This window comes from Pezoporus occidentalis, unplaced genomic scaffold (genome assembly GCF_034315485.1).
Source record: "Pezoporus occidentalis ecotype Australia unplaced genomic scaffold, CSIRO_AGI_Poc_V1 ctg11, whole genome shotgun sequence".
In the NCBI taxonomy this organism is placed as follows: Eukaryota; Metazoa; Chordata; class Aves; order Psittaciformes; family Psittacidae; genus Pezoporus; species Pezoporus occidentalis.
The window spans coordinates 10,139,389-10,167,251 of NW_026912886.1; the positions used below are offsets into that span (position 1 = coordinate 10,139,389).

General features: G+C 46.5%; 2 protein-coding genes across 2 annotated transcripts in view; one reads left to right on the forward strand and one right to left on the reverse strand.

Annotated features, from left to right (window-relative positions):
* POLG (DNA polymerase gamma, catalytic subunit) overlaps nt 1-2,226 on the forward strand; it is an 11,534-nt gene extending 9,308 nt beyond the window's left edge. The window contains exons 22-23 of the mRNA XM_062630509.1: nt 710-870; nt 1,433-2,226. Coding sequence (XP_062486493.1) covers nt 710-870; nt 1,433-1,491 — 220 coding nt within the window. The 3' untranslated portion in view covers nt 1,492-2,226. The remainder of the gene's footprint in view (nt 1-709; nt 871-1,432) is intronic.
* On the reverse strand, nt 981-27,152 carry FANCI (FA complementation group I). The gene is made up of 37 exons (XM_062630494.1): nt 26,990-27,152; nt 26,831-26,903; nt 25,187-25,317; nt 24,658-24,814; nt 24,520-24,577; nt 24,030-24,071; nt 23,426-23,549; nt 22,408-22,493; nt 21,825-21,957; nt 21,507-21,599; nt 20,872-21,008; nt 19,901-20,081; nt 19,270-19,357; nt 17,978-18,108; nt 17,254-17,324; nt 16,259-16,373; nt 15,486-15,608; nt 14,309-14,377; nt 12,938-13,039; nt 11,963-12,142; nt 11,747-11,868; nt 11,219-11,383; nt 10,526-10,705; nt 9,050-9,213; nt 8,569-8,645; nt 7,995-8,111; nt 6,963-7,014; nt 6,251-6,378; nt 6,051-6,119; nt 5,836-5,923; nt 5,354-5,538; nt 4,699-4,755; nt 4,555-4,614; nt 3,786-3,872; nt 3,358-3,453; nt 2,701-2,826; nt 981-1,914 (listed from the first exon to the last, which is right to left on the reverse strand). The coding sequence occupies exons 1-37, from the start codon at nt 27,071-27,073 to the stop codon at nt 1,849-1,851; spliced, it is 4,017 nt and encodes a 1,338-aa protein (XP_062486478.1). The 5' UTR covers nt 27,074-27,152; the 3' UTR covers nt 981-1,848.
* Nucleotides 27,153-27,863: the final 711 nt, after the last annotated feature.

Genomic DNA, 27,863 nt, shown 5'->3' on the forward strand with positions numbered 1-27,863 from the left:
ATTCTGCTCTGCTGGGATGCGAGCACATCACCTCCTGCTCCCATCAGATCTGTGCCCATTGCATGGCAGCAGCCCTTGGCCTTGACTGAACTCCCATCCCTTGTCTCGCCCTGGCCTTCAAGCAATGGCTTCTCTCTGCTGTGAGCACCAGTAATGATGCCTCTTCTACAGCATGGAGTGTTCCTGCTGCTTCCCTGCCCCATGCAAAGATAAGCTCTTGACCTCAAATGGCTCTCTTCAGTTGCCTCTGGCACAGCCAAATCCCCTTCCCGGCGCTGTGGGGGGTGTTTGGTTATATGGGAGCTGGCCAAAGCCTGCCTGTTTTCTCCTGTGTGAGCAAACAGCCTTCCTGTGCCAGTGCAGCAGGCACAGCGGGGCAGACACCCCCAGGTTCCTGCCTTTGTGCTGGCTCCTGCGAACACAGGGCTTCCTGCTGGGAAAACCCAGCCTGTGCCCTGCCTGGAGGATTAGCCAGCAGCGAAGGGCTGGGCTCTTCCTGCTCTATGAGGAGGCTCAAAGTGCAGTGACTCTTCCTCCCACATCCACTTTAGCACTACTTGACCCTCCTGCTACCCAGTACTTAAAAGCACCTTGTTCTGCAGTTCCTGAGTGACGTGGGTGCACAGTAACCTGCCCAGTGAAGCTGTGGCTGCTCAGACCCAGGTGTGACAAGGCTCAGGGTGATGCCTTGGGTCTCTTCTTTTTGCAGGTGCATGTTTGCCTACAAACTGGGCCTCCAGGACCTGCCACAGTCAGTGGCTTTCTTCAGCACAGTGGATATTGACCAGTGCTTAAGGAAGGAGGTGACCATGAACTGCATGACGCCATCAAATCCAACCGGGATGGAGAAGAAGTATGGCATCCCGCAAGGTGAGCGGTGTTCGTGTGAGCCAACTGCTCTGTAATGCCCTCTGCACATCCCTCAGCTCGGAGCACTTGGCATAAGCAGTCATTCTGTCATTGGACACATCAGACACTCCACATTAGGTAAGCTTTATTAGGAGCCTTACAGGCAAAGGGTGCTTTTGGTAACAGGATTCATGTTATGTGGGCAAAAAGGGCACTTCTGTGGGCAAAAAAAGGGCACTTCTGTTCTCACCGAGAACAAGGCAAATTAAACAAGTGCATCACATAAGGGGCAACCACAACCTAACAGCAAAACCCGCTTTGCCTGAGGATGCTGTTTCCTCTCTGCTTCCTGGAGAGGTGACAGCAGCAATTTCCACTCCAAGGCAGGACTGTTCGTGGTTCCAGCTTCCTACTGGTGCTGGTTCCTGCTTTCACACCACCACCCAAAACAAGTTGGAATAAATTGAGAGCTTTTTGTGCTACGCGCACTGAACTAAAGCACATCGTGACGGTTGCTGTCATGTTACACAGGCTATGAGTGTACTGCAGCATGCAGGGAACTGATTGTCCCATTGTCTTCCAGGAGAAGCTCTGGATATCTATCAGCTAATTGAAATAACCAAAGGTTCGCTGGAGAAGTGATGACGCCAGAGAGCCACAATGCAAGTGTCCAGCCTGCGTGCCAGAGCCTGGCTGGCCTTTAGGAGGAGATCTTTGGCAGGGACTGATCCTGGTCACCCTGTTTCTTTTTGGCTGTAAGAAGGGATGCTCCTGAGGAGGATGATGTTGATAGCAGCACACTGGAAGAAGCAGAGGCGTTTCTAAGAGCAGCAGCCAGCTATAAAACCTGAGACAGGGGCCAGTTGTGCTTGCACAGCCATGAAGGAAGAAGTGGTAGGTATTTGGCAAGAGGAACAATAACCCATCCTCTCCGTACAAGCGGTTCTCCAAGACCAGCCCAGGCGCTGTGGAAAGAGGCAGCAGCAGCAACCCCAAGCTTCATTTTCTTCGCTGTCTCTTCTTTTTGGGTTCCTGGTTCTCATCTGTCTGCTCTGCTGTGTTGCTCTGGAGAGGGGAGGGAGAAAGAAGTACAGACTGTGATTGTTTGTGTGTGATAGATTAGGGAAAGTTTACCTAAGGCAAGAAACTGGATGTGCAGAGTGGGATTTAGCTCTTCTTCCTCCTAACAAACAATATGGCTTGAATATGGGACTCCTCTCACCCACTGAGACTTTCCCTGTGGACTTCATTCAGTTCATGCTGGAACTTAGACCAGTTATCAATGGCACAGGACAGGGACTTCTTGTGCTGGGTTTTGGTTTGTTGAAACACTCACGAAAGTATGGACAAAGCCACCAATAAAAACCTGGACAATCAGTTAAGTAAATTGCTTATTTCCTTTTATCCAGCACAGGTTGTGTTACCTTCACCAACTCTATCTAGTAGAGATGGGTCTGAGGATTATGATGCTTTGCAGTGTTTGTCCTGCCAGCTGCTTATCTACAGAAATCAACCTGGATGCAAAACCACTTTGCATCATGCACAAACATTTGATTCTGAGCAGGCAGGAGGTCCTCAGAGGTAACACTGACACCTCTCTGCTTGCGGAGCAGAGTCTCACTTCCTAAGCCCAGAGATACAGACAACTGGTGCATGGAGATAAAGGTCACTCAAGGCAGAGGGCTGGAGTGTTGGGGATCATAGCCAGACTGTTCACTCCTTTGTTTTTCCTGGGTTAGCTCTTGCTGATACTAAGCTGATACAGATTTCCTGATTTCACATGTACCTGCAAACAGTTGGCCTCAAAAGAGGGGTAAAGCTGTTGGTAAAAGCAGCTAAATGAGTTCTGACCTGGTCATTGTCGGGCTCATTTTCAGCATCCTCTGTGCTGTGCTCCTGCAGCGTGCTGTTTAGCATGGATGCATTGATGCGGAAGTCCCTGGAGGTGCTTAGCTTCATATATTGCATCAAGTTCACCTGCAGAAACCAAGGTGAAAGCAGGGGGAGAGGACATTATGCCAGCAGCATCTTTGTTTAGTTTTCCACCCTGCCTAGTCCTTTGCACAGCACTGGGACTGAGTCCATCACAGCAATAACACAGGATTGAAGCAAAAGGCAGGTGAAAACCCACCTGCCCCCATGTGATCCAGTGGCCCATTTGTTTTCCTAAAAGCCAAGTGATTACCAGTTACTCTTATGTAGTACCTCATTGTGGTACATTTCTCTCCTGCTTATAGACAGGCTGGGGAAAAGGGGGTGAGGAAAAGCTGTGGAAGTTTTTGCTCAACCAGAAACCATCTGAGGTCAGGTCACAGGCACTATTGCCATTGACACCTGCTGGTACCAGTGTGGTAGCAATTCAGTGGGCCAGGAGTTTGGACAAGGGCTGCAAGAAGTGTGAGATCCTTGAGCATTAATAGAGACTTTAAAAGGCAGCCCAGCCATAACCTCTATCCTGCCACTGATCCCACTTAGTTCTGGTCACAGAAGAACTCTGCTTTACCTTACCTTTGATTTCTTGGAGAGATGGATAAGGAACTTCTCGTATTGCTCTATTGCAAAAATCAGGTTTGGGATGGGCTTGGTCTCCCGAAGCACCTTGGCCTGAAATGCAGAACAGAGTGGGATAGATCAGATTTAGAACAATGAACATGACAGGGTTGACCTTTGTTTCATGTGTGTGAGCTTTTAGGCTGTATTTAGTGAAGGTGGCTGTGGTGTTGTTATTGTGTGGTTGGTTTTTATAATGGTTGCTTGGGTTCTCTTAGACTTCTCTCTGAAGTTAAGGCAGATTCAATTTGATTTTCACTTAAAGGCCCAAATGACAATTTGTAGTTGGTGATCTATAAGAAGCCACTTCAGGTAACATACACCTTGAGGTATGATGCCAAGTTCAACTGCAGCCCATGTGCTAATGGAGAGTAAGTCTATCTTACCATGACTGTGGAGACTGCAGCAGATTCATCCTCTCTCTTCTTCTTTTTCTTCTCTTCTGCAAAGCTTAAACTCTCACTGTGGATGTTCTGAGGGAGGATGCCAAAAGATGTAGCATTAGAAGGTAAGCAGGGAAGAAGAAAGGCCAGCTAAGTAAGGCTAGAGAATTCTTTGCTCTGACTAGCTAACAGCATTACCAGCTTGATGAAAGAAAGGGGGTGATAAAAGAAAGATGTAATTTGGAATCTCAAAATTGAATCTCAAAAAAAGAAGGAAAGAAAAGCTAATTTCATGACCTATATATTCAGAAACGTGTGTGAGAAGATACAGCTTCCCCAACATGCCTGTTGTACAGTTCCTGTGGTCCTCACTCACATACCCAATTCTTCTTCAAGCAGCTAAATCCAGTCTTCAGCACTGCAGTCTTTGGCACCCACATCACTTTACACTGTGATGACTGCAGTGTTCTTGACCTTTATTTGCCATTGTGGTTAAAAGCAGTATTAATCTCATCAAAAAAACTCCCACCAAACTAAACCTCAGCTCTTCAAACACTCTTCCTTCTCTGCTCAAGCAGAAATCAGCACGCTCAGTCCCAATGGTGCTGAAATGCCTTATACTATTATTTGACACAGTAAAGCTTGAACTATAAGAAACTCAAGTCATGTCAAGAAGATTAATAATCCCCAAAGGTGCCCATGCAGTGCAGCTGATACACCACTCAGCATCAGACTGACTGACTGTGATTTTGCTTGTTAATTTAGGCCTTACCTGTACATAAGTAATGAATGAGTAACACTGTGGGGTCAAATGGGAACCTGAGAGCTTCACCTGCAAAGAAGGAAGCAGGGAGGTCGGTGTTACTCCTATCTCAAGGCAATGAGCCATTTCCTCCAGCAATTGGCTCACACTCACCAGCTTTTCCAGCCTTCCTGGAATCGTATTTGAGGTGTTGCGGCAAGCTTGGATATACTGCAAGAAAAACAGGAGAGAGTTTCTTCTAGGGATGCTGTTCCCATTCTGCAGCCTGTATTTGCAGACAGGGCTCAAAGCAGCTCACCCAATGGCACGGTGGGGAGGGCAGGATTTGCAAGAACTATTCTCCCCAATGGCTGCTATAACCTACGGCATTCACCACCTTGTCTCAAACCAGCTCCATGGGCCTGTTCTTGTGGCCCAGTTCCCCCATGTCCAATGCTTTGAGCCTTAGATGGGAATGGGAAGCAGGAGCAGGATTGCTGAGCACTGTAAGAACACTACTAGTGCCCTCAGTGTGGCACACAGCTGCATGCAGAGGAACCTACAAGATACACTGGGAAGAACCACTCCAAGCCATGCATGGCCAAATTCAGCTGGAGAGAAGCTCTCCTTTATCTCCACCAACACAATTATTGCTGCTCAGAAAGGTCATGAAATTGAGGGCATGAAAGCCAATGGAATAGGGATTCATGAGATCAAGAGCTCAGTCCTGAGCATAGCTACTGCCAGGGGTCACTCTGAGCTTGCTGCAGCAGAAAGGGAAGAAGTTTTTAGATCCCAGCCAGCGCACTGTCAGCACAGCAGCACTCACATGTTTGATGAGGGAGGTGAGAATTGCATATGTCTTGCTGAGGCTTCTCAGCAGCGTGTCCACACAGCTCCCTGCAGGCAGTGCTGTCTGTACCAGCTCGTGATAAACTGTCAGCAGAGTTCCCAGCTGCAGAATTACACCTTTCTCCAGAGCCTGGATTTGGTTTGATGCTTGAGAAGACTCTTCTAGAAGAAAGAGATGAATACCTCGTGAATGTGTGTCTAGTGAATCCAGTTACGCAGATGGGAGGCACAGAAGACCACCTTTGTGTCTGGTGCACAAAGCGCCAGTGTGGAACAGGAAAAGTAATCACTTGCGGGACTTTGTGACAACACTCTCTTACATTGTTCATGTGGAACCAGCTCAAGGGAGAGTTTAACCTGCCCTCAGATGATGCTACCTCAAAATCCCCACATCTTTTCCCTCTCTATCTTCATCTGTTTTTAACAGAGGTGTGACATTAAGAGAAACACTTGTATTACCTGACGTGTCTGATCCCAGACTGGTGAGTTTCTTGATAAGCCAATCCACCTCTTCAAGGACTTTATCTGCCTGACCCAGAACCAGCAGCTAAACACAGGAACACCAATAACAAAACAGGTTTTTGGAGGAGTTTGGCACAACAGGCATCTACAAACCACTTGCAGCAGAGCAGCCCTGGGCACTATGGATTGTTCCATACACAGTTTTCACTCACACAGATAGTAGGGGCTGCAGTCTTGGCATTCACTATGGCAAAGTGGGAACGACTCTCCAGTTCTATGTCCTGGTTGGAGGAGAGAAAACAAATTCTGCTGAGTAAAGCTTTAGTTGCTGTCACACAGTTTGCACCAGAGGTGCACTCAGTTCTGCCCTGACAGCACAGTGATGAGGAGTCAGGCTGCTTCTGCATCATACCTGATCTATGTCTCCCAGGCAAGCGTGGATGTCTTGTGCAAGCTCACGCAGCAGACCGACAGGACTCTTGTACTGAACATGGAGGCTGAAGAGCAGAGACAGCAAACCCTTGCAGCAAGAGATATCCTCTATGGGGAAGGGAACACAGCCAATTACCAGGTGCAAAGGTCCCCTAGCTATTTAGGAACATCAGATATCCAGTGAGGGAACGCCACAGATTCACTGTGATTTTAACAGTCTGCATTCCCAGAAACAACACTCAGGAGGTGAAAATCCCACCAAAACACCATAATTACAAAAGCACAGTTTACAACATTGGGCATCCCATATAACACTGCAAGGGGGAAGTATGGCACACTGGAACCCTCAGCTCATAGAAAAATGATGACCAGAAGCACGATACAAACTCTGGCATGGGTAGTATCTTTCCAGAGTATAAATCTGTTGATTTGAGCAACAGAAGTGCTAAATAACAAGAGAGAAAACTCAAGAAAGTGGCTTATCTTTCTTCAGCAACACTATTTATAGAGATTATAGAGTTTCTTCCTCAATACCTGTGCTAATAACCACAATGTCATGGCAATTTGCCACAGAATGAGACCTGAATGTATCTGTAACAAAGAGGTAAAAAACAGGACAGACAACAGCAGAGCATCTAAGGGTCTAATATCTGACACATCACATTTAAACATGCTCCCCCAAGCTTACTTACCAAGAGCATTTTCTTTGCAAACTTTGACTGTCCAAGTCAGGAACTGAAGGAACTGCAGAAGGGGAGAAAACAGATCATGGCTTTGAAACAGAATTCAAAACACAAAACTAACACTACTATTACTACTACTACTAATAAAGCAAAACAATGAGTCGCAGCAAACAAGATGAGAAGAGACTCCTCCTAGCAGAAAGGCACCCAGCCATGCCCTGTGAAGTTCCACAAGGGACATGTAACCTGCTAACAAGTGAAAAGCTGAGATCCAGGAGAGGGGAATGGCTATACGTTCCCTTGGACAGAGTAACAGCTCCATTTAATTTAAGGTAAATGATGACTCCAGACTTCTGGCACACTTTTAGTGCAGTTCCTATCTTGTAAAATTGGGGCACATTTAGAAAATGCCTCTTTGCATGGAAGGCATGAGGCACCCGGCCAATTTGGACTCGTCACAAGTCTGCTGGCCTTGTTTGCCTCTATTCCCATGCGGAAGCTGTGCCAAAGCCAGGCTCTGTTAGCAGTCCCTACTCAAGCAAACAAGTCATTCAGACTCCAGGAGTCCAAACCCAGAATCAGAATGTGCAGGAGTCAGATGGGAAAACAAAGTGTTCTTAACTGTGCAGGTGTGTGACAGGAGAATCATAGGATCCCAGACTGGTTTTGGGTTGAGGGGATCTTAAAGCCCATCCAGTTCCAACCCCCTGCCAGGGGCAGGGACACCTTCCACTAGAGCAGGTTTCTCCAAGCCCCTGTGTCCAACCTGGCCTTGAACACTGCCAGGGATGGGGCAGCCACAGCTTCTCTGGGCACCCTGTGCCAGGGCCTCAGCACCCTCATAGTAAAGAATTTCTTCCTAATGTCTTAAATGCTTGACAATGTAACAAAACTGCCCCTTTGCCATGGTGTAATCTGCAGGAGAAGGCAGAACACGCACACATGTCAGAGCCCTCAGATGTCAGACCAATCTGATCATGTTCTTCTCACACCCATGGCCACGACATCCATCCCTGCCACCCCAGGAAGGCTGTCAAGTACCTGCTGAGAGGTTGGATCCAGGAGTTTGGACAAAGTGGAGAGAACTGTGATGAGTGACTGTGTTTCCTTGGAGTTGAAGTCATCTTCAGAACTGCTGAACTGGTTCACAAGGGACCTCTGATCATGGGAAGGAAAGGCAGAGGCCCTGAGCCTGCATACTTGTTGCAGGGCCATTTTAAGAAGCAAATAACCAGAAGCTGCAGCAGATAAAAGAATCAGCAACAAGGAGAATGACAAAGAATGAATGTAAAAACAGGACTCTTCTGAAGAGCAAGTACTGGGTTTTACGAGTTCTTACACAGAGGCCTGCATATGACTCGGTGTGACCTGTACGATACTCGGGTGTTTATCCTGCACTGAAGGACCCTTTAAATACACGTACACTTCAATCCAGCTCTTCACAGCACCCTGAAGAAGCCTTCCTTAGGGATGGGAAACTTCTGAACTGAGAGTGAATCAGTGTCACATTTCCTATCACACACTCAAGCCTGTGGTCAAGCAGCAGAGAGCAAGCAGCGTTTTCTGCCAGAATCACCAGTGCTTTGGAACACTCACAGCACAGAGTGGTACTCACCTGAAACTGTCGGATCTGGAAGGCAGCTTTCTCTGTGACATTAATATCCGTTTCTTCTGCGTCACCATCAGTAATATCTGGCAGAGACAGAGAGGTGCAGAAAAAAGCTAAATGCCAAACGCAGAATACAGGATTTATTTCCAAAAGTGGCAAAGACTGCAAGTGCTCACAGCTAGGGGAGGAATACAGACTGCAGAACCGTGCTGAGCACAGAAATGTGTTAAAGACAAACTTCAAATAGACCAGTGCTATATCAGAACCTAGCTATCCTCTGCCGACTGAGAGCTCTCTAAAAGCAGGTAAAGAGATATCTGGAACTTGCCTCTGGTGTGAAAATCAATGCTACTAAACCCACCTTGTTACTGAGAGACAAGGAACAGACCCTTCTCTCTCTAGTTATGGATAAAGGGTCCCCACCTACCTACACAAGGGCTGGAAAACAAAGGCCAGAAGCCAGAACAGAGCTGTACCATGTGCCTACCCAGGGCTTGTAGAAACTGGGGGATCCTGGCAGAGTAGAGCTGCTGCACTGTGTTGAAGATCCGCAGCAAACCTTCCAAGCACAGAAGTGAAATGCTTTTGCCCTTCTTCTTCCCTGACTCTTCAACAACAGTGGGAATTGAAGTGTACCTCCAAAGCAGAACCCTACAGGATGGGAGATGAGTTAGTATCACATGCTCCAGTAAAGCTGGCTGCACAGTGCACGAGCTAGAGCAGGGCTAATCACAGATTCTACTCTTTGGATTGTATTTTAACGGACTAAATTGGGATGTCTTTTTTCTATAGGAAAGTGGAGGGAGAAGAAATCAATTTTTAAGAAGATTTTGTTTCAATGTCAGCAAAACAGCTACAGCTTTCTTCCTGCACAGCTAAATAATTTAATTCTTTCCAGGTCCCAAGGGACCTTCCAATCCCATTTCAAATCCATCTTTATACACTTATTTCTTCCACCTGGCTTTTCCTTCTGTCTCCAACTACCCACACACTGACCACTGGTGTCAAATCTGTCAGTGACAAAAAGCTTTTCTCTTGGCAGTTTGAGTCTTGTGAAATGTCAGATATCACTATAGGGCTCTCTAGTAATAAAACCAGAAAGGTAAAGGCAGGAAAAGCAAAGAGAAAAGCTTTGAAGAAAGCAAAACTGTTTGGCCCAAAGGAGACTTTTCTATTTGTAGGCAAACATCTTTTTGTCTGCTCCCCTAAGCCCACTTCTTCCCTTTTTTGTTCCCTCTCCTTTCTTCTCATTAGTTCTGTCTCCTGCACAGATGATCTTATTCTATTTCAACGTCCAATCACACAAAACATGTAGCTCACATGTAGTCCTAATGACCGCAACAAAAATAGCCTCTATTATTTGGGGCAAGACACAAAACGGGCATTATTCATGGCAGGGGTAATTTGCATTTTGTGCTCTCTGCTGACTGGGATCTGAAAAGACCCCATGCAGATATGACCTAGATCCCAAAAGACATTTACATGGTTAACATTCTTGGCTTTCCAAAGGATTAGATGCAGGATTGTCTTCAAGCATCTTGCAAAAGTCCTAAACAAACGTTTTCTAAAGCTTGTGTCTCTCTTACATCTGTTTTATACTTTAGCTAGAAGTGAATTTTAACTTCATTGCATCCCAGAGGCCTCAAGAATCCAGCCTGTAACAATCCTACCTCCTCTGTGACAGTGAGCGATGAACCAAAAGTCACAAAGAGGCTGAAAATGAGAGTTTGATGGTGTTTGGTTCTTCCAGGCCAAGTACCATTATTAGAGCTGTATCACTCACTCTGGCAAAGCAACTGTACTGCCTCCACTTGATTTCTCAGGAGCAAAGAAAGGCAATGATCTCAACCCAGTAATAATAACTGTTTGAAACAGTTACAGACCGCATTCTTCTTTCAAAACCCTACTTGAGAATCAGAAATGCTGCTCATTGCTGCTGTGTCCACGTGCCACAGCAACTCACTGCGTGACTTTGCACAGGTTCTGAAACATCTTGTCAGGATTCTGTCCGTCTGGTCCATCCGTTTGTCCCGTCTCCTCCAGCTGCTGCACCTTCTGCAGAGCTACACTGACAGCATAGCGCAGGAACTCCGTACTGGAGCGCAGGACTGCCAGGCTCTCCTCATGGCTTTGAGCATTGTCCCTGAAGGATCAAGAGCACCGTCAGAGAACTGAGCATGCACTCAAAAAGCACAGAGATTCAAAACCTAAATATATATTAACAAACAAAATCATAGCTGGATTCAGGGTGGAAAAGACCCTTTGTTTTGGTAGCTTGTAGTGAACACTTGGAGGACAGAGTTCCACCAGCCTTTCCAAATATACAGATATGGTTTCCATTGATGCCTGGCTCTGTTCCATACAGCTCAAACTGGAGTTTGATGTCCGGGAAACAGCCCAGGACTGGAAGAGCAGAGACTCTCTGAGGTCTTGCAAGTCTCAAGCAAGGCCTGAGCAAGCTGGTTTGTCAAGACCAGCTCTGGTTCCTGTCTGGACTACGATGGTCTCCAGACAACTGCTGTTACCATGCATGCTTCGTACAGAAATTACAGTGCCTATACCCTGTATGCAGTGCACAAGGCAGCCAGCATGCAGACAACACAAACGCAGTGTGTGAATAGGCCTTAAAGCTACCCCAGATGTGGCTGCTTCTCACCTGAACAGAGCTGTGAGCAGAGTAGATACAAAACCCATGGACAGGAAGCTTCGTGGAGTTTTGTTACCCAAATTAGGTTTGTTCTTTCCAGCTTTCTCCTTCAGGATTTCAGACAGCTTGTTGTAACAAGTAAACAGGCCTAGGACATCCTCAAACTTGCTCTTGCTGCAAAACCGTAGTAGAAAGCATTAATGGATAAAATCCAGTCTTACAGTTTCCCATTTGAAGCTTCAGTTACCAAATTACACAATGGCATTTTCTAAATGATAAAGCATAACATACGGCATCTCCCCACCTCCCTAACAGAGTATGCCTCATCCATTCCTCCTCAACCTGCTCCTCTACAAAATGTCACATCCTATCTCCCACAACACAAGCCACTCCTCAATGTTCTGTGAGTCTGAGCCACTCACACTCAGAAAACACCCTTCTAAAACTGTGCTGGCACTATTACCCTGTGCTTGCAATGAGGCTGTACTCCGAAGAGCAGGCACAGCTAGCGCTGGAGGGCAAGATTTGATGTTTTACCTGAAATTCCCTATGTTGAAATTGTACTCAATCAGGACCTCACAAATTCCCATCACCTGAATGGCATAAATGTTATTCTTTACACCGACACCAGAAGACAGAGAAAAATCTGCCGATTTATCCTAAGAGGTAAAGGAAACAAGTGAAAAATCTTCTCAAAACCTGACAAGAACTCAGTGTCTTCTTCCACTGAGTCAAGCTGAGAATCTGATTTACCAGTTCAAAGTCTTCCAACTCGCTCTTGATCATTCGTCGTGTGACAGATTCTAACATCTCTTCAAAGTTTTGCTCAAATCCCACATCCTCCTCCTCCTCATCATCTTCAGCTCTTTGGCAGAGATGCACGGTGCTGTTATACCAGGCAAGACAGTGTTGGATACAGCAGAGCAGATGGGCCTGAAGGAAGCAGCCACACAGTCACACTCAGCCTTCTAGCTGGAGGTCACTGGCATGAAGGGAAACAGGCCAGACTATCATAGTTGGAGGCAAAAAGATGCCTTCAGGGGTTCATGTAAGTCCCAAGAACATGCCTTATTCTGGAAACATGGGGATGCTTAATCCTACACACAACTACCCTGCCCTAGCTTCAATGTCTGCCTGAGCTTGGCTATACAGGATGCTAAGACTTAAATCCCACTGCTCCCTCAAACCATCCACCCCATCTGATGGAAAGGGAACTCCAAAAGGGCTCTCACTCTAGCTGAGGTGTGTGCTCTCTTCCTGGGTGTGCTACTGCAGCACAGCACAGAAGCTTCCTTAGGGGAAAACACAGTGACTAGTTTGAATTGGTTCCTTTGGAAATCCAAGGAATTGTTGAGGTCTCATCTCCAGCAGTTTCAAAGGAGCAAAACCAAAGGGCAGATTCTTCCCCTATTACAAATACACACTGCAGGACTATTTTATGTGGAATTAAGTTAAAGGAGAGACAAAAAGCCTAGGGTGAGTTCAAGAGAGTGTAAAACAGCTACACTATTCCTAGAGCATTTTTCACACAGGTCACCTAAACCACTATGCAAGTGGAGCGCTAATAGATAGCCCGAGGCAGGGGTGAGATGCCCAGCTCTACTGTCATTAAAAGAATTGCTCCAGGCTAGAAAAAGCTGAAGAAACACAAGGTATTCAGCTCATGTAGCAGCACGACTAAAATGCTACGGAACAGATGAGCTTGCAGCTGTGGCCTGTAGCTCTTACCAGTGGTTCTTGCAGAAAGATTTGATCTCCTTGAGCCATAATACATCCTTCAAGTTTCAATGGAGGCAGGAGGTCTGGCTGGGGCAAGTAATATTGCTTTATCTGTCACAGAAAACAAGAAATAAAAATAACCAGTTACTTGGTAACTGAGCCTCCCAGGTTGTTTGGAAACAGAAGATAATCTTCACACTCCATTTCACAGAGCAAAAACTGGCAGTGTAATAAAGGGACTGTACATCTACGTGAGCCATATCATCCATTAGTGATTAAAAAGCCCTCTTGAGTTGCTTATGTACCTCTCAGCCCTGAAACAAGTTTACCTGACCACTTGCTATTGTGTTGCCTCCACATGCAACACCACTTGCATTTCACCTGCAGTGCTACTCATCCTTTAACTTGCTTAGTTAAGGACTTAGTTAAGGACCCGCACTGAACGCTTGGCCCTGTTATGGCATCCAGCTTCCTGGCCTAAGGGTGCAGGCAGTTATGGAGGCTACACTTGGCACTAGAACAAATCCATCAGAGATTATGCTTGCATCAATTCCTGTCTATATCCAAGTACTGATATCTTTTATCAATACTTGGAGGATATCCCCTTCCTTTGGCACATGACAGGAAGGTGATATCCTCCAAGTACTGATATAGGATCAGAAACAAATAGGGAAAGTTATATATATAATGATGCTATAAAACTCTATACATTCACACCAACTTCCCCTTAAGTGCCCTCTGCAACCCAAAAGCTGCCTTGTCTCTGTTCATGTTCCTTTCTCAAACCCTCTACTGTCATGGGAAAGCTGGAATTAGTCAGCATGAACTCTGTGGATGATTAAAGGGAAGAAAATTACTTGTCTCAAAAGAAAGCACAGCCTGTCCAATGGACTGAGGAAATGTGATTGTCTTGTTGCCATGAGCAACACTGTTGGGGGATGAGTTAATCCTCCCAGATCCTACATGGACTTGGGTATTCTCCCGATGGGAGGACAGCAATAATAATTACTCTGTCAGCACACATCCTTGGGGAAGTATGGGAGGGTAACTGCCATGCACTGCTAACAAAGAGGCACAAAGCACTTCTCTGGGCTCATACTTCTCACAGCACCTCAGAACTGAAGGGTTGGAAAGGACTCCAAGAGATCCTTTCTCTACCATCCTGTGAGACGATATGAACCAGTCTCCAGACGTTTCCCCAGTCTGCTCTCTCAAGATAGCAGGGATCTGAACACCTCCTTAGAGAAGAGCCACACACTTAAACCTGTTTCTAGTCTAAGGGAGAAATATTTTCCCAATATTTAACCTGAATTGTTTGCTGTAGTGGTTGCAGTGCAGAATTCTTAGTCTCTACAGCCACAGCACACAGCATTACTTTACCTGGGACAAGAGTGTTTCCATTATAGAGCTGGCCAGCTGGGAGTTCCTGCGAAGGACGTCATAGAAACCCTGGAGACAGGAAGGAAGGACAAGTTGGCTTTACATGACAAAGAAAACAGACCAGATATAACCCAACAATAAGTTGGTGTCACAAGACACCAGTGACCATTTGGCACTGCAAGGAACTGTGAGGAAGTAACAATGTGCTCGGTGTAAAACCCCATACCTGGCAAAGCAAAGGCACCACAGAAAGAAGGTATGAATCAGAAAGAGTATGAATTTCCTCACAGGGGCCCTCCTACAAGCTGTATCTCCCTAGCAGCGGTGGCATCAAGCCCAGAGTGACTTTCACCGCTATTTAACACTAGCACTAGATCCAACTTCAAACTGTGAAATCCTGCTTCAAAGGCAAAACAAGCCAGTGGGGAAACTGTAGGAGGCAAAAAAAAATCCTTCAGACTGAGAAAACTCAGTGGTGGATAAAGCAAGCACAAGTCTTACAGCAAGTGATGAACACACCCAAAACTTGCAGCTCACCAAAGGTCAGTCCAACCAAGTAAAGAAAGAAACAAAATCTCTTTGACCTGAATAGGTTTTTTCTCAGGATGGTACCCCATGGTTACCTCAAGCGCCAAGATACACACCCCCAAATGGCTCTTTATATTAGGCCACTTGTCACAAGAAATGTAAAGGACAGACAAGCATCTGTAGAAGCTTGCAAAAGGAAGAGGAGAAAAGACTGATCCCTGCTGCAGTGTTTAAGGAAGTTGCCACATATTCTCCAATCAGAGTTTTCTTTGGAGCTCATCATTAACTCACAGCAACTCTGTGTCTATCTGATGCCTGTTACAACACTCCTCACTGGGCATCAAACATGCCTCCCATTTCCTAGGCCACACTACAGAAAGAGACGTTGATGCATTCTTCCTTTTAAGCAGTGCAGGAGATGAGGAAGATACATTGCTGTGTCTTTGGGATTACAGTGATCCAAAATAAGAAGCAGAAGGATTAGAAAAATAAATATAGTCCCTGGTACATATGTCCCATGAAGAACATAACCGAGATGGTAGGTTGTTTTCCACAATAATGTGATCATTACTTACCTGGGGCTACACTAGAACCAGACTACAGAAGAGACAGTGGCTGTTTAAAAGGATATTGAAGGAACCACGTTTACCTCGTATAACATGAGCCGAACATCCGCCTGCTGGCTCAGACACCGCCTCAGGCTGCCCAAGATTTCAAGGCAGAAGGCCTCATTAGCTGCAGAATTATAGCAGGCATGAACATCTGCCTGGACCTGGGAGGAGATATTAGTCACGTTATAGTGGTTACATTTCTCAAATTACCACAACACACAAGCAAGGTGATAAGGGGCCTGGCCCCTAAACAATCACTGAAACAGGCCTTAGCATGCTGCCAGGCTCTTTATCATCATCACGGAGTAGTGTGAATGCTCCCTAGAACACTGGTGCTGTAAGACAGAATGAGAGGCAACACCCTTAGGCCAGCTTCTCATTGCATTTCCCAAAGCTCTCCTTCCAGGACTAATCCTTACTGAAGTTTTATTCCCATTTTTGGGAAACACTCTACTCTTGAACTGTTTCAAACAGGGACTCTTCATCAGGGAGTGCAGTGACAGGACAAGGGGGATGGGTTCAAACTTAAACAAGGACATTCAGGTTAGATATGAGGAAGAAGTTCTTCCCTCTGAGAGTAGTGAGGCCCTGGCACAGGGTGCCCAGAGAAGTGGTAAATCCTCCATCCCTGGCAGTGCTCAAGGCCAGGTTGGAGAGAGCCTTGGGCAACATGGTCTAATTGGAGGTGTCCCTGTCCATGGCAGGGGGCTGGAACTGGATGGTCCTTTCCAGCCCTAACTATTCTATGTTCTATGGTATTAGACATGAGACTTTCATCTGTCCACCCCAGGGGCTGCAGAACAGCACTTACCTGAGTGGCACCAAAGGCCTGGCTGCACTGAGAAGAGGCCAAGCTGCCCAGGATCTTAAAGTTTCTTAACAGAAGCAAAAAGCCAGCAACTGCAGCTTTCCGAGCATCGAGCTGCCTGTGAGGCAGGAGAAAAAAGAGAAGCATAAGGAAAAACTGAAGCAAGAAGCTCAGAAGTAAATACAAGACCAACTCGGCAACAAAAAAAGAGTCCACAAATAAGGACGGATCGGGCCCAGTGGAAGCGTATTCCCCAAGAGGGCAGCACAGTCCCAAGGAGTTGAGAGCTTGGCAGTTTGCTGAGAACTCCTTTGCTCTACACTCTCACAAGTCAAGTTCCTTTCTGTCTTAGCAGAGGGATAGACCAAAGCATTAAATATTCCCTGAAAACTGTAATGGGAAAGTCTCAGAGCTGGAAAATTGCTCACAAAAAGCTGGTGTTTTGCTTTGCTCATGGGAACCTCTGGGTCTTTCCCAAGAGCAAGTCCCTTGCCTTGAATAATAATCCTAAATTACGAATTCTATATTCATAACCAGGCAGCCACTGGCAATAAAATCCAGTTTATGATCACAGCATCACGAAGACAGCAGGATGGTTTGGACAAAGCATTACCAAGACAACAAGCCTGCTTCTCTACCACCCTGTAAGGGATCAGAGGGAAAGTGGTAGCTCAGCATTCCAGACTCTCCCTAGCATCTGGATGTACTCAGCAGTGTAGACACATGTTGGAATTAATTTTAGTTTTGCCTACTTATTTGGCATTCCCAACAGCTTTCTGAATTCCCAAAGCCCAGTTAGCTGGGTTTGGGATTTGTGTCTCCGTTCAGTAAGCTGTGACTGTATTCAGTGCTAGGTTAAAGGGTTAGGAGATGTCACCATCCAGTTATGGGAAGAACATAGTAAGAAGAGACTCATCCAAACCAAACAAAACATACTTCCACTCCAAAACCATAGATGAGTTGTGGAAATCTTTTCAATGAATCCCTTCCCAGCTTACCTGGAAAAGATAGCTTTCTGGAGAACAAGTATCAGGGAGTCCCTCACTGACATGCTGACTTTTAGCAGAGGCTGGAAAGGAAAATAGACTTTGGAGAGAAAATCACTAAGGCATGCCAAGCCCTTGGGGCATATGAGCTCATCTTCCTCAGGCCCATCTGGCCCTGCGTTTCCAATACTGTCATCAGTACAGTAGGAAAACCAAACCATTTTAAGCCAGTATAAAATTAAACCCAGAGAGCTGTAGCAATGAGACACCTCACAGGTTAGTGAGGACACAGTGCAAGGGTTTGGGAAAAGAAGAGTTATCCCCAGATTGGACAAAGCAGGTAAAAATTTAATACCAGGGCAGTATCTCAGCTCAGACAAAGAGAAACACTGACATAGAGCCTGGAAGGAGAAAAATCAACATGACAGCTCCAGCTGTTCAGTTAAACACTGTATACTTAGTTTTGTACAGTGTGTAGCATCTGGGCATCTGCTATATGAAAGTTCAGCATAGAGCAGCTTTGGTACCATGCCAGACCACATCATATGCTTTATTTTAGAGGGCACATGCAAATCCATGCTTGAAGAACAGTTCCATGCTACATCAAACAACCTACAGCAGAGCATGAAGGTTTATTTTACAAGGAGGTTTAACAGATCATGCATATAATTGTGGCCTAGTGCTGTCACTGGAACTAAACTAGCAAGGATATTCATGGAGAAATGCAAAGCTTTACCTGTACTGCCCGGAGAAGCCCTTGCACTGTGTCAATGGGCAGAAAGGACAAATTGTCAAAGGTCTCTGTGACTTTGGAGGATGAAGACTGAAGCACAAGAGGAGCAGACACAACAATACTGGACAGCAAATCTGAAAAACAAAAGGACAAACGGGGTAAGAAAATGGGCAAGAAAAGTCTGACCAAAAGATGTCTATAGAGCTAACAATTACAGAATAATCAAAGCCCTTCCATCATACAGAGGTAAGGACAGGGTAAGCACTGAAAATCTGAGCTCTGTTGCAGTCGCAGTGTAAAATGCTCAACAACCCAGCTGAAGGGCCTCATCCCACCAGAGGGCACTGAGGTATAAGAGAAGAGGCTGCAACAGAGGCATTTTGGCAGTCCCAGTGACTCCCAAGTACCTGCCCAAGGACGAGGAGGAAGTCAAGGCTAAGGAGCATGGAACAAAGTGCTGACTGATGGATACCAACTTTCTGTGCGTCAGCTGTGCCATGGCAACTGCCTGCAAACATATACTTTACCTGTGGTGAATACATGGTAATCTGATGCAGCTGACACCTTAGTAAGAGGGGAAGGAACAAGTGATTTTCTTGGCTTCAGGTCACCTCATCAGGAACTTAAGAAAGCCAACTGTATGCTGGGCTGCACCCAAAAAAGCATGGCCAGCAGGTCAAGGGCAGGGATTTTTCCCCTGTGCTCTGGTGAGACCCCACCTGGAGCACTGAATTCAGCTTTGGAGTCCTCAGCACAGGAAAGACATTGATTTGCCAGAGCAGGTCCAGAGCAAGACCACAGAAATGATCAGAGGATGTAGCACCTCTCTTAAGAAGAAAGGCTGAGAGAGATAGGGTTGTTCAGCCTGGAGAAGACTCTGAGGAGACGTTATTGCAGCCTTTCAACACTTAAAGGGGGCTTATAAGAAAGATGGGAATAAACTTTTTAGTAGGGCCTGTTGCAATAAGACAAGGGGTGATGGTTTTAAACTAAAAGAAAGTAGATCTAGACTAGCTATAAGGAAGAGAGTTTTTACAGTGTAAGTGGTAAAATAGTGGCACAGGCTGCTCAGAGACATGGGAGATGCCCCACCCCTGGAAACACTCAAGGTCAGGGTGGACAGGGCTCTGAGCAACCTGATCTAGTGAAAGATGTCCCTTCTCATTGCAGGGGGACTGGACTTCATGATCTTTAAAGGTTCCTCCCAACCATTCTATGAATCTATTAACTTGTTTCAAGAAGCTATATTCTGAGTTTCCACAGGGCAGGACACATTTCTCTCTCTTTCCTGTTACCTATGAAGTGGCTGACAGGAGACCCTGCTTTTGTGAGGACTCTGTTCAGGACCTGCTCAAGAATATCGCTTCTGATGGGCTCATGAACCTAAAACGAAAAAGAACAACAAATAAAAACGATGCCTCACAGCACAGGCACCATGCAGCACAAAGCAAATCCAGAACTGACAGGTAACATGGAACTGGCTGCCTGAAGTCCCCTTTCAGCTAAATTCACACAGGTTGATTCAGATTCCATCCCAGGCCAAACAGAACCAGCCCATCAGAGGCACACACTTGAAAAATACTGGGTGACATCAGTGGTGGGATGCATATTTACCACTTCAGTGGAGATGTTGGTTTCAATCCCACCCATAACAGATCTCCTTTGTCCCTCTGAATTTCTCTACCTTCTTTGCAGTTTCTTGGAAAGTGTAATAGGGATTACACAAGTATCATGGTAGCTGGAACAGATTAGGATTAGGTCTTCATGAGGATGGTCTCTTCCAGTTGGACAGGGGCAAATAGAAGACTAAATCTGGTACTGTTTGTAAAACACTCCTGATGGATAGAGCAGGCAGAGTTCTGACACCATTTACCAAGAGAGTTCTCTCTCCCCACCAAAAAAATCCCTCTCCAAAACACACGGTACCTTAAATGTTTCCAGCAGGATGCTTGCTCCCAGTCTGCAAGCCTGCTGAGCTGGCATTTTTGAAAGGCCATAACTGGCATCAGCAGCTTTTCCTCCAAAGGGCTTTTTTGGTTCATATGATTCCATTAGGCTGAAGCCAAGATCCACCAGGCCCTGTGTAACATGGTCCCAGCCAAAGGCACTGAGGAAAGCATTAAGCAGACCAGGAAAGAAACAACTTAGTCACAGAAAAGGTTTAGATTAGAGCAGTTTAAAGTAAAATTTTCTACAGTCATTCCAGGGTCCAAAGCAGCAATGGGAGATGCTTGATCACACCAGGGAATATCCCTCACAAGCCCATGACTGTCTCTAGGCTGAGGGACAGGCATTCAGCACAACACATCTTGCAGTCCAGACTTCCCTTCCAAAGGTTTCCTCACTGTGGGGAACGATGTGCACTCAGGTCTGATCTGAACGTGACAGTAGGCTACAGCTGGGATGCACAAATACCCTACTGATCCTGAGATCTTCAAGTCAGAAAGGAAGAGAGAAGAGGAATGCCTCTCATCAAACTGAAGGACAGCTGCTGACAGATCAGAGCTATCCTCCCACAGGATGTTTAAAGGACTAACCATGTGGGGGAAGAAAACAGTGGACCTATCACTCATTCCTTGATCAGAACACAAACTACAGCCAGCAGCATGACTCATACCATCATACTGATCATCAATTTATACTGAGCTTCACCAGTAAGAAGCAGATGGAGGGTCCTGATCAGTTTAGTCCTTTGTACCACCAGATGCTGGGATCTGAGGGAGGGAGAGCAGATTTACACAGCTGAATTTTGTTGCCTTTTTTTTAGGTCACCAATATGAAACTAGGATAAAAACTTTGGATTTTGACACTGTTCCCTGGCCAGCAGTATCTAGCATCCCAGACCATTCCCCTTCAAAAGCCCTCTTAGTGTTCTGCAGCATGTGGCAACAACTCACCTGTTTTCCACCACTTCGAGAATGACAGCAGTTACATCATATTGTTGAGGAAACAAATCCTGCAGAAACTTGGAGGCCTGAAGGAACTGCAGGTCCTTGCAGCTTCTTGTGATTGATGTTTTCAAGAAATCAAATACCTGGAACAGAAAATCATTGAGCGAGAGGAAATGATCTTTGAAATGAGACCTGTATAGTCTTGGGTATGTTCCAGTAAGAGCACCAGCCAGAGCACAAGTTCCAGTAGAGCCTGCCAAAAGTCTGAACTCACTTCTGTCTCAGGACAAATACACCAGCCTCATTAAGTGCCTCAAGGAGGGCAACCTGCTGCCAGATGCTCTTCAGGTGGCCACCACAGAGCCAAAGCATTACAAAAAGAAGACATTGCTTTTCTTCTCATCCTGTAACACCAACCCCCAGGAATCACAACTCTGGAAAGTTCTGATATTGCTCTGGGGTCTTTTATAGTGTTCAATAAACTACAGGGTACCAATGACCTAACTGTCTCCCCACAAGCATCCTGAAACCATTTTAAGACTAGCTCTGATGGGAATATGACCTAACCATGCTTCCTTTCCCTTCCAAGAAGTGCAATGTACATCACCATGAAGTTCTCTGCAAGCTGATCACCCACATACCTGCTCTTGCTGTCTGTGTTTTACTGCAACCGATAGCAAAAGAGCCACGCTGAAGGGACACAGGGCTCTAGCAGGGTCCTTCTGCTGCTCAGTCTAGAAAATGGGAAGCAACAGTCAGTTGTTACCTTCAACTGCAGCATCCCACTAGCTCAGGGAAGCTGCAAGGCACATCTGCCTTCAAACATACCACAGCACTTTTACAAGTGAACATGACTGCAAACACAAAAGCTGTTAAATCCTTTCTACAGATAACCAGTTAAATTTAAAACCCCTGCTTCAGCATCTTCAGCAGCAGAGCCTGCTCCATCTGTGTCCTACCTTTAGATGTTTGATTAGTTCCTCGCCGAGGTCCTGATCCAGGTTGATAACAGAAACAATATGGAGAATAACAGTGCCCTCCACATGGCGGAGCTGGTCCAGGGGCATTGTGGCTACCTCAAGGTCCCCTGATCTGTAAATTGCAAAACCAAGCCATCCAAAGCCATGAATCATTTCTTATGCATCAAGGAGGATGTACTTGTACAAGGTTTAATAACTTGAATTCGAGGAGCTCTGGCCAGGACCAGGGTGACTACAATTAGAATCATAGAATAAACTAGGATGGAAAAAGACCTTCAAGATCATCAAGTCCAACATCAAGTCCAGCACTGCCAAGGCCACCACTAAACCATGTCACTAAGGGTTTCATCTAAACGGCTTTTGAACTTCCCTGGGCTGCCTGTTTTAATGCCTGACCATGCTTTTGGTGGATATTTTCCTAATATCCAGTATAAACCTCCCCTGGTGCAGCTTGAGGCCATCTCCTCTTGTCATATCGCTTGTTACTTGGGAGAAGAGACCAGCCACCTCCTATACATTTACTCAGGTAGTAAGAAAAGGGGATGACAGAGAAACAACTTACTGTGGAACCTTCTGTTCTTCCTTTTGTCTCTTATCCAACTGATTGAAAAAACTGATGATTCCTTCTAAAACAGTCTTCTTACTGCCCTGCAAGGGAGGACATCACATTGAGCCACTACAAGGCTGGTACCCATCAATTACAAATGTCATGGTATCCCTTCTTTTCCCTTCATCAATCCCTGAGGTGGGGAGGGCTCCCATGCAGGTCGTTTCCAAATGAAGCCATTCTGGTTTAGTTTGTGTATTTCTTTTGACTCTTTATTAAAGAGTTGGAAGAAGCTGAATCTTCCAGATGTTCTCAGGGTTTCTTTAAGTTGTTACTAATTAGAAAGGATCCTTTATGTTATAAATAATTGGGAAGGCTTTATGTTATAATCAATTGGGAAGGCTTTCAAACTCCTAGCCTTCAATCTATATATATACACATATATATTTGGCCAGTGGACCTGAAACCAGGTGGAAACCAGGAAAACCTCTTAAAACACACATATCATTTGTCTTTGACAGGATCACTTTTGGAATTGACTCAGTCACAAATGAAGCCCAAGAGCCAGATCACCCTGTCAAAGGGCAGATATTCTTGGCAGCCTCTGCTTGCAGGAAGAGCCCAGGGAATGACTTGTTTGCAGCACAAGTCAGACTACAACCCAGAAGACAGCTATACTGCATGAGCTATTATTATAGCGTGCAGACCACAGAGTGAGGAAAACCACACTTAAGGACAGTAAGAAAAAACAATCCTCTCTGCTGTCTGACAGGTCTGTGCTCACCCCTTATTTCCCAAAGGTTTCCTTCCTTCCCCACAAGGAATATAAGGATTGTATGCATCTCTGAGCAGTCAGCTTCTTCGGGCTAGCAGAAGTTGGAGAAATAAACCTACTGATGTCCTGCTGCGTCCTGCTCCCCACAGCACGGTTTGGAACAATGAGAATTCCTGCCAAAATGCAGCTTACAGCTCAGTCTGTACAGCTATTTTTCTCATGGTACATACTTAGGGGGAGGCTCACGTGAGCTCTTACCTTTGCAGAAAGCAGCAGCAGCTGATAGACCAGAGGCGGAATTTCCTGCAGGTCTAATTTGGAGAACATCCTGAGGACCTTTTCTACCACAAACTGCAGCTCCTCTCCTGAGAGTGGAATATCCCTGTTGAATCAAAGATGCAGCCTAATAATTTCCACTGATTTCCTTCAGAATCCCACAGCAGATTCAGCCCATAGCTAAACAAAAGCTTCTAATGTACAGACAGGCAGCAAGTGCTCCCACAGTCCTCACCAGAAGCAGTTGCCAAAGATTCCTCAAATCCCTACCTCTGTTCCAGGATACTCTTCTTTCTGTGCTTAGATCTCCTCCACATGATGTTCACTAATGTATTATTAACTTGCCAAGGCTCACTCACACATGGAATAGAAACAATGATGCCATGCCCAGTCTTTGGGCCATGCCTTCCCAAAGCTGTGTTTTGTGTCCAAATGGATCCAACATGGATGTTCATTGACCAACCATTCACGTGGCTGTGCCTGGTATGATCAGACCTACTTGTACTTGCCCCAAACTACATGTGAAATAGGGCACAGACACGACAACAGCACATAGAAGTGTTGATGCTGAAGGAAAAAGAATTACCTGAACATGTTGGCAAGATGTATCACACTCTGAGGATCCCACCTGGTACAACAAAACTATGTCAGAAAATGTAGAGCAAGCAGAATTACCACTTAGCCCTTCCCTCCTCATACACAATTACTCAATGTCACCATTTCCTGTTATTTTCTTGTATTAAGATTAGAAGCCAGGTTTCCACCAGAAATCATCACCACCACCACCCAGACTGGTAATGGTCCTCAGCTGCCCCAGCCCCCACAATAACAAATACCAAGAGAGAAATGAAAACAAGCACTTTCCAAGACCAGTTCATGCAACACTATTACAAGATCTGGGAGCAGGGTGTTCCCTTGCTATCCCAGCCAGAGAAGACACTGTCAGGGAGAGCACAGATTCAAGGATGATAGAACAGGACACAGGTGGTGACATCCAGCTCATGATGATGCCTTTTTCAAAGCACAACATGAAGCTGTTTTGCCATGTAACTAAGAGCTAGCAGGGATGTACGTACTTGCTGGAGCAGAGAGTATTTATCAGCTGTTTCTTAAACTCTTCGCCATTCAGTTCACCTGAAAAAGCAAAAGTCTTTGAGGAGCTGATTCCAGAGGAAGGGAGGACAGGCTGTAGAGAAGGAACTGAGAGGGATTACCTTTCCCATAAGCCAGACTCTCCTTTGAACTGGCCAGTGCAGTGAGAACAGTGGAAAACAACTCCAAGGATTTCCCATTAGACAGGTTGCCACCTTTGATAACATCCACAAACAGGGTGGCAAGTTCAGCCAAGGCAGGGCCTGGCAGCTGGCGAGCCTGGGAGAACATACAACGTTTGAAAAGCCTGAGGCACTGCACAGAAGTCCACATATACATCCAAACCATCACCAAAACCCAGCAAACAACAGCATTCCTACTGGGAAATGTTCCCCTAAAAGCAGAATTTGGCCCTGAGATCTCTATTTTGTATAGAATAGAGCAGTGTATCAAGATGACATAATTATAGGTTTGGAGTTTCAAGTCTAAATTAAAGATAATCACATTCACATGCACAGTAAATTCCAACACCAGCTAACTTAGTCCAGGGTGGATCCACAGAAAGGACACAACTCATCTTCCTCAGTGGCTGAGTGAAGTATCTCAGTCAACACACAAAGTGATACCCAGGAAACCCAAAGGAACATCTACCTCCAGCATGAGCAGTCCTATGATTTCAGACACTTTGGCCAGATGCAGATCTCCTGACTCCACCAGCGGGATGCAGTGCTTGTAAACCTGAAGCCTCCTGAGAACACCACTCTGCTGGGAACAGGGGGAGCCTTAAAAGGAGGAAATAAAGAAAACAAAGAATGGACAAAAAGTTATGGAAGTAACAACATGTTGCTAACCAACAGGAAATTAGCAGGGCTGAACTATCACCTGACTGCAACTCCCTGCTTTATCTATCTGACACAACAGATAAATAAAACAGAGGACAGGAAATGAGAATCTCTTGGATAAAGCAGCTGAAGCACTGAACTCTGCTATCACACCCTGTGCTTCACTCAACCTACTGCCAGAGATCAGGAAGTGTCAAAACGCTGAGAAGAATCAGGTTGGCAATTAAGTCTCAGCTGGCTCAGCTCTACTCTAAGGTGCCTGTGTTGTCCTAAAAGTGGATTTGTGCCCAGTGTGTAACAAATCCACACACTCAGGAGATGTGTTGAGCCAGGCCTGGGCGGGCTGTTACACAAGTCATGCACATCAAGTTTCAGGGCTCTTTTATACACAAAAATCAGAGATTTCATACTGACTGGTTATTAGTTAACATATGACTACATATTCATTCATATAACTGCATGCTCAGAGGAAGTGTCTTCACCTGGGTCAAGGTCTTTTTGATCTGTGGGTGTGACTACTAGTATAATAATAAAGGCAGCTCACTTCAGAATGAATCAAACTTCAGTTTGCCTGCCAAGTTGGTTAATTGGACAGTCACTTTGCCAAGCTGAAAATAACATCCTCAATCCCAGATGTTCTCCTTTGATGTTTCAAACAGAACCAGGTCTTGTTTTTACTCATTAAGTCCTTATTGCTAATGAACATGTTCTTGACACAGGTTCAAGACCCTAATATGTGCAGTAACTATGACTACCAACAGCCAATGTAAAATGTATCACCTAAGGGCTGGCAAAAGTAAAGCCCACTCACAACAGGCTCATTAAACATGTGTCAGTCCGGTCTCCTATTTCCCTGTACCTATTTTTGGGTATCACGTTTCCCTGGGCAGCCCTGACCAGCTGATTTTTGTAGAATCACAGGATGGGTTGGAAGGGACCTTAAGCTCATCCAGTTCCAACCCCTGCCATGGGCAGGGACACCTTCCACTAAAGCAGGTTGCTCCAAGTCCCTGTGTCCAGCCTGGCCTTGAACACTGCCAGGGATGGGGCAGCCACAGCTTCTCTGGGCACGCTGCACCAGTGCCTCAGCACCCTCACAGTAAAGAACTTCTTCCTTATACCTAACCTAAATCTCCCCTGTTTAAAGTTGAACCCATCACTTCTTGTCCTATCACTACAGTCCCTAATGAAGAGTCCTTCTCCAGCATCCCTATAGGCCCCCTTCAGTTACTGGAAGGCTGCTATGAGGTCTCCATGGGGCTGAACAGCCCCAACTTCCTCAGCCTGTCTTCATACGGGAGCTGCTCCAGTCCCCTAATCATCCTCGAGGCCTCCCCTGGACCTGCTCCAACAGCTCCATGTCCTTATGTTTGTTTCCACCAGAAGTGACACGTCCTGGTGCCCATGACCACCTCCCCTCACCCCCACCCAGCGCACCTCAGTGCTCACCCACCTTTGAAGATGCCTCTTAGCAAAGCTGCCGTCTCCCTGCCGCCCAGGGCCTGCCTTGTCACCATATCGCCCAGCTGCAAGGGAAGGGGACGCCGTGAGCTGCGCTGCACCCCCCACCCCCGCCCCGCACACCGGGCCCGGCCACCGGGTACCCGCGCACCTCGCTCTCCCCCAGGCTCTGCAGGGCCTCCTGGAGCCGCTCGGGAACCTCCTGGGCCGCCAGCGCCAGGATACGCTGAGCCATGGTGCCGGGACACGGGCACAGCGCCCCGGAGCCGGCCCCGCCGCCACGAAATTCCCGCCCGGAAGAGCCCGCCCGTCACCCGGGCAACAGTCCCGCCCGCAGCGCTCACTTCCCGTCCCCGCCAGCGGCTGAGCCCGCCCGCCCCGGCAGCACGGGAGGCCGCGGGTTCGAGTCCCGCGCGGTGCGGGCACAAGGCGGGTACCGGGGCACTCAGCATACAGTGCCCATTAGCAAACGTGATCAGTTTGCTCGGTCACCGCGTTCAGAGTTGAAAGCAGGCACTGTCATGTTAATGCAACCCCAAAACTGGGCTGAAACGTCGGTTCTACGACTCTATGGTCTGCTCAGCCCTCCTTTCAGCGTTCAGTAGCGTCATCTCTTCAGACTTCTCTGATGAAGCAGGCTTGTCTGTTATGGAGACAGGGCAAGAGCTGGGCTTATTCAGCCTGGAGAAAAGAAAGTTCCCAGGAGACCTTAGAGCAGCTCCCAGTGTGTAAAGGGGAGCTACAAGAAATCTGGAGATCCCTATTAGCGTTCAAGGCCAGGTTGGACGGGGCTTGAAGCAACCTGCTCTAGTGGAACGTGTCAAGGGGCTTGGGGTGAGGTGAGCTGTAAGGTCCCTTCCAACCCAACCCATTCTATGATTCAGGGCCACCCGCAGCACAGCAGCACCCAGCACCTTCGAGAGCCTGTTAATTCCAGGGGGATGAGGGGTGGCCTTGGGCACACGAGGAGGTTTAGCCCGTGTTTAAGCAGGGGGATTTATCCAGGGCATCCGGTGCCAGCACAG

Coding starts and splice junctions, on each gene's coding strand:
- FANCI (XM_062630494.1), bottom strand. CDS start 27,073: ATGGCTCAGCGTATCCTGGCGCTGGCGGCCCAGGAGGTTCCCGAGCGG. Junction 18,109..19,269: donor TCCTGTCAGCCACTTCATAG/GTAACAGGAAAG, acceptor TTTGTTTTTCAG/ATTTGCTGTCCAGTATTGTT. Junction 3,454..3,785: donor CTGCAGTCTCCACAGTCATG/GTAAGATAGACT, acceptor TCTGCATTTCAG/GCCAAGGTGCTTCGGGAGAC.